Below are 13,420 nucleotides of genomic sequence, written 5' to 3' on the forward strand. Positions count from 1 at the left end.
TTGAGGGCAAATTTATTTATTTAGTGTATGGCAAATACATGGACTTATAGTTGTTTATCCATTGCCATGTATATAGAGAGCCAGGAGTTTTACAAAAGATGTCTGGCTGCCAACTGTCATTAACAGCCAATTCTTCAATGTAGTTTGGCTGCCAATTGTTGCTAGTCGTTTGGTTCACTACCATGCTATCCAGGGTGCACCACGAGGAGGCGAACTAGCATCACACCGCTGAGGGCAAATAATAAATGTATTTTATGATAATATAGCTCAACGTATATCATACTAATATTAAAACAGCTTTATTGACTACCTATTAGTTTCCTGAACTAATTGAATGTGCAAGTTTCTTAATTTTTTAAAGACTTGAGTCCAGAGGACTAAGGAAGTACCTTTTCCTAGAGCAGCCAGATGCCAGCTGTATTAAGCAGTGTTTTATTATTTCTTACACTAAATTTGCTGACAATAGCTACCTGCCAAGTTTCTAGTCAGTCACACAGTAGTCTTCAGTGCTGTGGTTTTTGTGGAGAATGATGGATTAGATCAATTTTATTCTAAACCATCAAACTTTATAATTAATACAGATTTATTGTTTGATTTCTAGATTTACTCAGTATGGTGGTTCTGGGTGTTCCTTATTGGATTCATCTTTTGTTCTAAGCTTTTACACTAATGTATTTTAATCCTGCCAATGTAACTACCGTGTTTCCACGAAAATAAGACCCTGTCTTATATTTTTTTGAACCCTAAAATAAGTGCTTGGCCTTATTGCCATGCACTCAAAAGCCCGATTGGGCTTATTATCAGGGAATGTCTTATTTTGGGGGAAACAGGGTAGTTACTAAATACTAAAAAAAGATATTTTTTTAAAAAATAGTTGATAAATTAAATAAAGCCAATATTCATTAAAATTATAGTTTTTTATTTCTGGAAGATTAATAAACTATTGAAGCACCTTAAAGACTAAAGCATTTATTATGACTTAGGTATTTGTGTTATACAGTTTATTGCCTAATCCAAAAATGTGCATATATGCATGTATACCCATCATACTAATCTCTTCTGAGATAACATTATGTAAAGTTCAGAAAAGAAATGAAAAATAACAAGCCAAACAAAATAAGGGAAAAAAATTCAATATTATTTATTTCCCATCTTTATTATTTTTACAAATAACACAAAGTGGCGAACATCTTAAACACACTTTCTTCCTCCTATTTTCCCCACACCAACCCTGTGAGAAGAGTTGGATTGAGAGTGACTGGCCCAAGGTCATCCAGGTGGCTTCCACAGCCAAAGGCAGAACTTGAACTCAGTCTCTTGCTTTCTAGCCCTGTGCTTTAATCATTAGACCAAACTGTCTATCCAGTTTGAAATAATAAAAACTGAATTTAGTTCAATATCAATATTTATACTTCTATTTCTTCATTACATTTTGTTCTTAAAACATTACTCTTTCTGAAGAATCCCATCAACCCATCTATTCACAACTTCCTCAATCTTCCTTTACTCTTAACTAGTTACATATTTATGATTAATTCCTCCTTCATTTTTCCCATGTGACCTGTGGTGGGTTTCACTTACCTTTGCTACTGGTTCACTCGCTTGCATGCCGCTTCTGTGCATGCACAGAAGCTTCTGTGCATGCGCAGAGTGTATGATGACGTCCGGGTGGGTGGGCGGAGCCTCCCACCACCGCTGCTACCAGTTCGCCCGAACCAGGGCAAACCAGTAGCAACCCACCACTGATGTGACCAAATTGCCTTTATGTTCTTATTTTGTATTATTGTTCAATTTTGTATTCAATATACAGTATATTCATGCAGCACCCATTCATTCTTGACCCATATTTTCTTATCACACACTACATTGATCTTATGACTTTCCTGATATAACCAGTACTCACTGTCTTATATATCTGGTCATTTTATTTTTGACACACACTTCATTCAAACTACTTGTTATCTTTGTTCCAGCATCTGCTGCCACTCCCCCAGCATTTGTAAGCATTCTGCTAAGGTAGAGGTATTTATCTACTTGCTTTAATTTTTAGACTATTAATTGTTCACTGCATTTTTCTTATCAAGTATATTGGTCTTAGGTACATTTCAGATTCATCCTCTTTGTTCAATCATATAGTCTTGTCATTTGCTGCAAATTATTATGGCTGTAAATAAACGACACAGCATTGATTGTGTATAATAGTGTAAGTTTACATCTCCAAGTAATATATCTCTTAACATCACAACAAACTCAGTTTAGTGTGCATTACAAATGGCTTTTTAAAAAAATCTATATTGTTCCATAAGCATGTGAGGCAAAACACATCTCTTGAAAATGTGGATGATTAGGTATTTTATTGATAACCATTTTGATGGAACATTCAGCACAGTTCGTGTGCTAGACCAAACCTTTGTGCTCTGTCTTCTTCAGTACTAAGGATAGAGAACAGGGCTACTTCATACATAGCTGAAATTTGCCCAATGACTTCACACTACAAGTTGCAATGGAAAAGTGGTATTTTTCCGAAGAGATTTGCCTCATTTCACTAAATATTGTTTTATAAATCCATAGTGATAGCAACTAGATACCTTATATCCTGCAGGTCTCTTTTTATTGCATTTCAATGAATTTATTTACTAACATTAGGATCTCCTTGGAAAAACAATTATGCGTTCATTTTTGTAAAGTTTAGTTTCATTATTAAGGCTTCCAGTGATTACTTTGGATCTATTTCATCAAGCATATTGATGGCCTGGTTCTTAATAATCTTGTCCAAGTAGCATAATTCAAAGGCATAAAATGTCAGAACCCAAGAAAATACTTTATAGACTAGACCTGCAGAAAACAAAAGAGTTGGAGGAAGACTAACTAACTTGTTCTTCAGCGAAATTTTCAAACAGGAACGAACTGTAGTAGCTTCGCTGTTTTCCAGGGGCCCAGGAAGCCGAACGGACACACGTAGAGGCGGGACGGGGCAGACAATCTCCAATTAGAACCGCGAGTCTAGGGGAGACGAGGTCTCGTAGCCTAGCAACAGCCTCCCTTCCGCTCAGTTGGGCCGAGAATCGGGGAGGCGAGGCTGTCCTCGTCTGATATCACGTGAGGGCCAGATTCCGCCCTCATAGCGCAGCCCCGGCCATGTTATTTCCCTCTCAAGCTCTCTCCCTTCCTCTCTGTTGCGGTGGCCGCAAGTGCTCCGGGCCAATTTTCGGCTCTCCGCTTTCTTGACAGGTGAGCGCGCCCCATCTCTGGCCTTTTACCATGGATGGGCTCAAGAAAGAACCCAGTTCTTCCGGGGTGCGGTTCCTGGCCCTGAGGACTCCGGGCGTCGGCTTGCGCTTTTCATGGCCGCTTACAGTAGATGGGGAGGAGGCATTAGCGATGTTTCCCTCGTCTCCCATCGGTTCTTTAGGAAAGGTTTTCTGAGGGTCCGATTGAGAGTGGCTCTTGGTCGCTCCTTGGTGCAAGAGGGAGGTGCTAAAGACAACGTTGCTTGTATGGACACTCGAAAAATGCCCGCCTCGGCAGTTGGGGGCTGCAGAGCCTCTTGCAAATGGTCCTGGCTGTAGGGTTTCCTAGCGTGAAACTTGAGGAAACAAAGCCTTCGGGGGCAGGTAGCAGTATCTTATCCCGCACAATTACCCCTCTCCCTTTTTTTAACTTACAGGGAGAAAGTTGTCCTTCTAAGATGCCCTTCCAGTGGCATGATTAAAAGTCCCGTGATCAGAAGGAGACGGCGGTTTTGTTGGGAAATTGCTTCCCTTCTGTACTTCTCGGTTGGCGCATGACCAAGTTATCCCTGGGGCAAATAAGCCAAACTGATTAAAATCACTCGACTGTCAGGACGGTTCAACAACTTATGTATGTCCTCTTTGTTGCATTTTTCATGTGGAAAATCCGTGCCCCCCCTCCCCAAAGAGATAATCAAGCTACTTAGTTTGCTGCTCTGCCTGTTTTTATTTTGATTAAATTGAGTTTAAAGAAGTATTATTTCCTCCTATTTGTGCAGTTAAGTGTAAAAACTGGCCTAGGTGACATGAGCTGTGTCTAGGTGGGTAAGAGAGCAAAATAACCTTTTTAGCTGATTATGAAAACAATCAGATTTAAAAAAAAAAAAAATTCTTTAGCAAGATAAAAAATTGTAAACTGTATTTACTGTATTTACAATATTTTAAAAGGAGAATAGAAGCAATTTTTAATTATAAACTCAAAGAGTAAAGAACTACCCTGACTTTTGTTTTCAACAAAACCAAACCCATGAAGACTGTAATTAAAGATACAGTGATACAGGGTTTTTTTACCCCAAGCCCATAGACTATATAGATCCACTCAAAAGAGGACACATAGTATGTACTTTTGCTCTGTAAATCTTGCATTTTTATAGTTCTCAGTTGGATGTAATGAATTTGTTATGCTATATTATACCCAACTACTCAAGTTGCTCTTCATAGTATTGATCGGAATATTTAGCTTTGAATTCTAAATTATTCTAAATTCTAAATATTCTAAGTTCAATTTAAAACACTAAGTAAAAGTGAATTAAATCTGTTTGAATTCATTGACACATCATAATGTGCTCATTATTAAATATTTCATATATACTATGACCTATGTTTTGACATATAGTTATGATTTTATTATATTGTTTCAGTGAACTGTTTCCAAAAGTTCCATATTTATTAGTGGCACAGTGAAGATACTGGGTTTATTTTTTAAGGAGATATATGGTCAACAGCCCTGGCAAATTGTTCCAGTGCTTATAGGACTTATCATAGTTCAGCTTTATTACAGTTCACACAATCATTTCAAAATTCTAACATGTTTGTACACAATTGTTTCTTCATAATGGAAAAAGACAATTGCTGGATATTAGTGATCTGTGGCCTCTACTATCTAGATTACTGGAAAATTGCAGTTTTAAATAGCATCAAGTATGTGGTGAGTTTTTGTATGATTATTTCTATAGGTTTATTTGAATAAGACTCAAATAACTATGGCCTTTTTTTCAAGACTTTTAAACGGTGGATTTGATTTAAATTGAGTCGATTTAAATCATGATTTAAATCACTAGTAAAAAGACTTGATTTAAATCATAATTTTTAAAGAGCAACTGTCATCTCTGCTACTCCTTTGACCCGCTGTTGACTCATCGATAGTCCCAGTGTTGCAGAATATACAGCCTTGTGCTACATAACTAAGCTCCATTTCATGCTGAATAAACTAAATTATTTATGTATCTTAAACAGAAAACTATCTTACGATAGATTTTTAACCCAAAAGTTTTTTATTAAAATAAATTCAATAAAAATCAAAAAAATCTGATTTAAATAAAAAAATCCGATTCAAATAAAAAAAATCCATTTTTTTTTATTTTTTTAAAAAAATCATTGATTTTTATCCAACCTGCTTTCAAATACGCATATCAGCTAGACTTATATTAAGTCATGAGTATAGTTTAAAGCAGGGGTGTCAAACTGGCGGCCCGTGGGCCGGATGCATCACTCGCAGGTCATGCCCACCCCAGCTCTGCAAAGGCAAAAAATATCACAATACATAACATGCTGTCATGTGACGTGATCCAAGTTTGACACCCGTGATTTAAAGCATCACTTCTAAGACATTTTTCATAGGATTACAGCTATATAAAATCTCAGTGGGGATAACATATTGTTTAAATAGTAAAACTATTCATAATTGAATTCAATAGTTGAGAATTCTGAAAGTAATGTGGAATATAAAAATTAAAAATATTAACATTATTCACTATTTCACTAGATATGATTAAATGTAGGATAAAACAATCTACTCCAGAACTAGCAACATAGTACCCTTACATTTGATTAGTTAATGGCAAGAGATTGTTGGGAATTGTAATATAATATATCTGAAAGTATGCACTTTATCCCCCCTCCCCCGGGCTAATTTTTATAAATATGTTAATATTTCCTGTAATCATTGTGATACAATGGCCAATATACCATGTTTCCCCAAAAATAAGACCTATCCCAAGAAATAAGCCCTAGCATGTTTTCTGCCTGTGCACCCAATATAGGCCCTACCCCCAAAATAACCCTGACTTAAGTGTTTGCACTACCGGCTGCCTGCCCATTCCGTTTGGTTGCTCACGGTGCTGCCAACACAAGGTGAGTTGAGGCGAGGGGGATGGAGCTGCCCCACCTGCACACCGGCTTACCTCAGGGCCCCCACAGCTAGGCCATCCATGCCCCAACAACTGCCTCATGGCAGCACACCAACAGCCATGTGCAGCAAGAGCCCATGTGACTGCTGGCTCACTTCTTGTGGCGTGGCACCAGAGCAGGACGCTGAGCGAAGTGCTGGTGCTGTAGCTGTGAGGCAGGGGAGGTAGAGCTATCCCACGTGCTCCACACCAGCTTACCTCAGGGCCCCCAGAGCCAAGCCATCCATTCCCCGACACCTGCCTCACCGGGCAGCTCAACCCCCCCAGCTCGCCTTGCGGTCACGGCATCAGCACATCACTCGGCTTCCTGCTCTGGTACGGTGTCATGCGGTGCCGGAAGAAGTGGACTGGGGGACATGCGGGGTCTTGTTGGATGGGTTGCCACAGCTGCCACCACAAGGCGAGGCAGATGTTGGGGTGTGGCTAGCTAGAGGTGCCACCCTTGATGTACCATGCTCTAGGTGACACAATGTAACCAATTTGTGCAGGGACTGCAGCCCATTGAAACTTATCAGAGAGCTAAAACTTTGTGAATTAGCACACATCCTGGTTTAAGTTCCTGTGCAGAGTTTGAAGCATAATATAATTTTGCCTCTTGTTATGGATCAGCAAGGTATATGAAACATTTCATGAAATAAACGTGTTGCCTGTTTTGAGTCCTTATGCTTCGATTTAGGACATAACTGGACCAGTGGTTCCAGCCCATCCAGGATTTGCAGTAAGAGTCTTTGCAACCAACTAGCTGCAAAGGCACACGTACATAAATATATGATATTACTGGTTTATGCAAATTTTCACCCTTTTTTGGTTGCAAATATCTCCATGTTGTAGTTTTTAATTTGTTTTTATGTCTTTGGAAAGAACGTCATTTCTGCTACAAAACTCACCATACTTCACTTTTGGATCAGGCCTATTTTGGTCAGAATTAAGGCCCAAAGACATTCATAATTTACATACATGGATGCTTTGTTAAAAAAGATTATCTTTACCACCAGACTGTTTGACATATAAATGAGCTAGAGGTGTAAAATTTCACAGTTCAGCTAAATTTATTATGCTGATCATGCTTTCAGTATATGATACTCTTAAGGGCCTTGGTAGTACAGTGGTCTAAAGCACCCTGTTATTAAGAACAGCTGCCTGCAATTACTGCAGGTTCGAATCTCGCCAAGGCTCAAGGTTGACTCAGCCTTCCATCCTTTCTAAGGTAGGTAAATGGAGGACCCAGTTGTGGGGGCAATAAGATGACTTTGTATAAATATACAAAAGAATGAAGGCTATTGCTTAGCGCATTGTAAGCCGCCCTGAGTCTCCGGAGAAGGGCGGCATATAAATCAAATTAAAAAAAACAAAAAAACAAACTGTGGTATATTAATTACCTTGCATTGGTTAGTGATGATTAAGCCACTTGCCAATTTAGCAAAATTGGCAACTCCATCATCTAGGGGGGCATTCCCAATACCAGGCAAGGTATCAGCCATGGGTTTGCAGACATTAAGGAAAAAAACAACAAGAAGAAAATTCACCGTGTATCATCGTTGAAGAAACAATGTGCATACAGAGCAGTAATTAACTTTGTCTGTAAGCAATTCTGTTCGCCTGTCTACTTGACATGGAATGACGCAAAGCGTAATTTAATATAAAATATTCATATGAAGTTTAAATTCTAAATGTTGTTTCCTCCTCCCTCTCACTTACTAGTGTATAGTAAAAATACATAAGAATTCAATTTAATTTTTAAAAAATGGGTATGCAAAGGTTTCATTTCACTGAAAACAAGTTGAAAGTGGTGAAATTTAATAAATGCTTATGTAATGTTGTATAATTTGATTATAACTTCCTTTGGAACATATTAAGTATATTCCATTTCATAATAAAACAAAGTATATTAGTTTTAAAATGCGTACCTGGCAGTATGTTTTCAATAGTAATACAATATCTCTCTTTTTTTGGCAGGTATTTAATTATGATTTACACTGAACAGTAAAGGTAACTATTTTGATCAAATGTTTCATATAGTAATAATACTTAAATTTAAATGATAAATAAATTTAAATGATAAATGTGACAAAAATGTAAATATAATCATCTTATTATATGCACATCCAGATAAAGAGAAGTAGCAAAGGAAGATTAGATATTAATCTAGATGTGACAGATGTAATGCATGTTGGAAAGTGGTTTTAAAATAGACTGTTTTCCAGTATTTATGTTGTGATATTCAGGTTTAGAAAAAAAATCCAAAATTGAGAAGACAACTACAAATGCAGTAAGTTCGAAGTAACAAATATATTTATTAAATTTATATGCCACACATCTCAAACTTCGAGGTAACTGAGTGGCAGAGTAATAATTACACATATTTTACTATGTAATAATGCATGCAGATAAAAACAATTATAAATATAAAAATAGATTAAAATTACAAAAACAAAAGTAAATATGTGTAATATATAAACATGCCAAATATACTACATTAATACATAATAGTATTAGGCATTTCAGTTGCAGTTATATTTAGTCAGCACTCCCCCAAGGTATAGTACATTCAGAAAGTATTCAGACCCCTTTCACTTTTTTTTTTTTTTTAATTTTGATTTATATGCCGCTCTTCTCCGTAGACTCAGGACGGCTTACATTGTGCTAAGCAATGTCAATTTTGTAAATTTTGTTATGCTCTAGCCTGATTTTACAGTTGTTGAAATTCATTTTTTTCTCATTAATCTACACTCAGTACCCCATAATGACAAAGTGAAAACAATTTTAGAAATGTCTGTAAATTTATTAAAAAGAAAAAAACTCAAATATCATATTGGCCATTCAGTCTGAATGGTATTCAGACTATTCACTCAATACTTTGTTGAAGCACCTTTAGTCTATGGAGATTCTCAGTCATCCAGGTCATGTGTCAGGGTTCCGACAGATGCCCTAATTAAATCATGAGAACATTTCATTTAAAATAAAAACAATGTATGACAAACTGCAGAGGGAAACAAGTAATCTCACTTACTGATTGTAAATTGTAACAAATGCTGAGCAATGTGGTTGTAAAGCAGGGTGGATTTGATTTAAATAGAGTCGATTTAAATCATGATTTAAATCATGATTTAAATCACTAGTAAAAAGACTTGATTTAAATCAACTTGATTTAAATCATAATTTTTAAAGAGCAACTGTCATCTCTGCTACTCCTTTGACCCGCTGTTGACTCACCGATAGTCCCAGTGTTGCAGAATATACAGTCTTGTGCTACATAACTAAGCTCCATTTCATGCTGAATAAACTAAATTATTTATGTATCTTAAATAGAAAACTATCCTACGATAGATTTTTACCCCAAAAGTTTTTTATTAAAATAAATTCAATAAAAATCAAAAAAATTGAATTTAAATCAAAAAAATCCGATTTAAATCAAAAAAATCTGATTTTTTTTATTTTTTAAAAAAAATCATTGATTTTTATCCACCCTGTTGTAAAGTGACATCTGACTTAGGGAATTAGTTATGGCTGCAGTCATTAAGTGCAAGATCACATGGCCATGACTTATGACTTACTGTTGACTTCCATGTTGACTTTGGTTGTTGGAAGCCAGCTGTGAAGGTTGCAAATTGTGATTATGTGACTGTGAATCATCATAAATGTATACCAGTTGTCAAATTCCTGAATTGTGATCCCTGAATTGTGATCTGAATTGTGAGTGCTGGTGCTCGCTCAAGTGGGGCTCTGAACACCAGCGCCCATCAGTTGTGCAAATGAGGCTGCATGCATGGCCCGGTTGCAAATTGGCCGCAGCTCACAGGTTGGGGCCCGATCTAGACAATTATTATTAATATAAGACCTGAAATTGAGAATAATTCTTATTGTCCGTATTTTACTGAAAATGTTTTTAAACATGATAGTCAGATTGTAGGAGTATACTATCATAGAAGAAAGTAAGGAATAAAGTTATTTGTTTTTTGTTTGTACCTTTACATTTGGTACTACTTAGTCAATTAGAAAAATATATAAAGAAATGTATTTTTCCCTTGTTTTTACATGCTACTTACACAGTTCCCCCAAATTCTCTCTTAGATTCTTCTTGTTGTTTTTCTTTGCATTGTTCCAGTCGTATCATGGGGAAGTTGGGAGTTTTTCATCTCACACACACACCCTTTTGTCTTGTCTGCAGCATTGGCAGTGGATATGCCTACAAAATCTAAATTGCCATATTGCAATAACTCTTTAACAATTGAGGAGGGTGATTTGGAATCAAAAGCAGAATGGAATCATTAATAAAATGCTATTAAAAGGATTAAAAAAACCTTCAAGTCAAGTTTGACTCCTAGTGATTGTTTTCTGGAATGTTTTTTTATTCCCATCCTAGTCCTAATCAAGTTGAACTCTTTCAAGATCAGCCAAGGTTGGCTAGGTGTTGCCACCCAAGCTTATTTTGTGTCATTATAGTGTCCTCTCCATTAGAATTGTTGCTGTTGTTCAGCTGCTAAATCATGTCTGATTCTTGGTGACCCCTTGGACCATAGCACATCTGTTCTCCACTGTCTCCCAGAGTTTTCATTCATGCTCATTGTGTCAATGACACCATCTCATTCTCTGCCATCCCCTTTTCCTTTTGCCTTCAGTCGTTCCCAACATCTGGGTCTTTTCCAATGAGTCGTCTCTTCTCATTAGGTGGCCAAAGTATTTTAGCTTCATCCTCCAAAGGTCAGTATTTTCCATTAGAATACTGTACGAATTTCTGCCTAATTTGTGGAATATACAATATCTAATTGTACTAAAATCAGTCTTCTGTTCTTTTTGACGAACAAAGAAAATATTTTTGATTGATTCACTAGCATATAGAGTTAATATTTCATGTTGAATTTATGTTGAAATGTTTGCAACATGTGAGTCTTGTTTTATTTTGCAGATCTGGAGATCATAAAGGATCAAATCTTGAAACAATGGCAACAAAATCATCGCTCCTTAAAGTAATCCTTTTAGGAGATGGAGGAGTTGGAAAGAGTTCAATTATGAACAGATATGTTACTAACAAATTTGATACCCAATTATTCCATACAATAGGTGTAGAATTCTTAAATAAAGATCTGGAAGTGGATGGACACTTTGTCACAATGCAGATATGGGACACTGCAGGCCAGGAACGGTTTAGGAGCTTGAGGACTCCCTTCTACAGAGGTTCTGACTGTTGCCTTCTCACTTTCAGTGTAGATGATTCTCAAAGCTTCCAAAATCTGAGCAACTGGAAAAAAGAATTCATTTACTATGCAGATGTGAAAGAGCCTGAAACATTCCCTTTTGTGATACTGGGTAATAAAGTTGATATAACCGAGAGGCAAGTTTCTATAGAAGAAGCCCAGGTCTGGTGCAGAAACAATGGCAACCATCCTTACTTTGAAACGAGTGCAAAAGATGCCACTAATGTTGCAGCAGCTTTTGAGGAAGCTGTTCGAAGAGTTCTTGCTACTGATGATAGATCAGATCACTTGATTCAAACAGATACGATAAATCTTCACCGAAAGCCCAAACCTAGTTCATCATGCTGTTGACTATTTAGCTTGGTTCAATATCATTCTTAACTGGGAATAATAATAGAACATATGATTCATTGGATGACACTCTAATATATTAAACTGTAATATTTTACTGCTTTATGTGCTGCCAGAAGATTCTCTTCTATGTGACCTATTGCTAAATAAATGGTATCTGACATTTGGGGAAGGTATTAACTCAAGAATTCATTTAATTTAAATGTTGTTTGAATAATAAATTATATACTAAAACTTGAAAGTTCTAGAAGCACTACTTGGGGACTCAGTTGACGAATAGAAATTTTATATCTAATGTATATTTTTGAGGTCACTAATCCATGTTTGCTTCACTAAAACCTTTTTCATAAAGCAATATTAGTAGATAGTACATTCTTATTCACGATAGCATCTTTAATCTGTTTTTTTAAAATCTGATTTAATATAAACATTTTAAGGGCTTTTGCTATTTGCCTAGTGCCACTGAGCTGCCTGTAGATTTTAAGTTCGATAATAAATATGCATATATGGAGCCTGTGCGTGTTTGTCTTTATCTGCTCTTTTTGCCCAACACTGGGCAATAGATAATACATTACTAGGTTTGTTTTTTAAAAAAATGATTGCAGTATGTCTTAAATCTTGACATAAGTTGTCAGGTTTTTAAACTACAACATTAGCTTGACTCAGTTTTGATTGAAAATCTGTGAATGAAATCCCAGACAGATTTGTTGAGTTTGGGTGAAATTACAGTCTTCAACTTTATGATCCTAATTGAGTCCAAAATTTCTGTTGCTAAGGAAGTGAGTTTTGCCCCATTTTACCTTTCTTGCCACAGTTCTTAAGTGAATCACTGCAGTTGCTAAATTAGTACCATGGTTGTTAAGTGACTTCCCCATTGCCTTTACTTGTCAGGTCGCAAAAGGTGATCAGAGACTATCAGGTCATATATACAGTTGCCAGATGTCTGAATTTTGATTATGTGACCATGGGGATACTGCAACGGTCATCAAGTGTGAAAATGTCCTATGTCACTTTTTTCAATGACATTGTAACTTTAGATATGTTACACTAATGATTGTAAATCAAAAACTACCTGTATGTTACAAATATTTTTACAAGGCAGAAATCTTAATACAAGTGTAGAGCTAACTCAGAACAAGACAACTTGCAAATCACATGTTTACAAATACCATGTAGATGAAATGTTCACTGCTCCAAGTCAAACATCTCTATTCCATTTCCAATTATACTACCTTTACATTTCTATTTTGGTATGTTTGTATAGTTACCATATGCTAGTCTACGTATTACTATTCCCCTGCAGTTTAGATACTATTTTAGTAAAAAGCAGAATATGCTCAAGTATGTACATTGGCGTAGTTTTAGGGGACTGCACCACATTATTCAATAAATTTAAGAACAGACTTTAGACTTAAGATGAGAACTAGTTATATTTTATTCAGTTATATTTCCTTTTTCTTAAAACACCCCATTGTACAGGTAGTCCTCGAGTTATGAATGTAACCCATTTGTAACCCAAAAATTCATGGGAGTGAATCTCATATCTTAACGGGATCACTCCCTTCTTTTGTCCATACATTCACTAGTAAAATGCAAGGCTCATTAAGTGCACATTAGGTCTTTCAGGGTGGGGAAGGCCATAGGGAGCCTAGTAATGGAACAGGCCACCTGCCTA

General features: G+C 36.4%; 1 protein-coding gene across 5 annotated transcripts; it reads left to right on the plus strand.

Moving 5' to 3' along the window:
- The first annotated feature begins 3,073 nt into the window (after nucleotides 1-3,073).
- RAB9A (RAB9A, member RAS oncogene family) lies at nucleotides 3,074-12,256 on the plus strand. 5 transcript variants are annotated; one of them, XM_070943551.1, is made up of 5 exons: nucleotides 3,074-3,231; nucleotides 3,668-3,861; nucleotides 8,156-8,188; nucleotides 10,819-10,900; nucleotides 11,106-12,256. In XM_070943551.1, exon 5 carries the CDS (start codon nucleotides 11,140-11,142, stop codon nucleotides 11,743-11,745), a length of 606 nt encoding a protein of 201 aa, XP_070799652.1. In that variant the 5' UTR covers nucleotides 3,074-3,231; nucleotides 3,668-3,861; nucleotides 8,156-8,188; nucleotides 10,819-10,900; nucleotides 11,106-11,139; the 3' UTR covers nucleotides 11,746-12,256. The 5 variants fall into 5 exon arrangements, 4 of the variants coding, with proteins under 4 accessions (XP_070799652.1, XP_070799654.1, XP_070799651.1 ...); XM_070943553.1 differs by lacking the exon at nucleotides 10,819-10,900; XM_070943550.1 differs by lacking the exon at nucleotides 3,668-3,861.
- The last annotated feature ends 1,164 nt before the right edge of the window (nucleotides 12,257-13,420 follow it).

This window comes from Pituophis catenifer, unplaced genomic scaffold, assembly GCF_029215685.1.
Source record: "Pituophis catenifer annectens isolate HBS135680 unplaced genomic scaffold, rPitCat1.0.hap2 SCAF_4, whole genome shotgun sequence".
NCBI lineage: Eukaryota > Metazoa > Chordata > Lepidosauria > Squamata > Colubridae > Pituophis > Pituophis catenifer.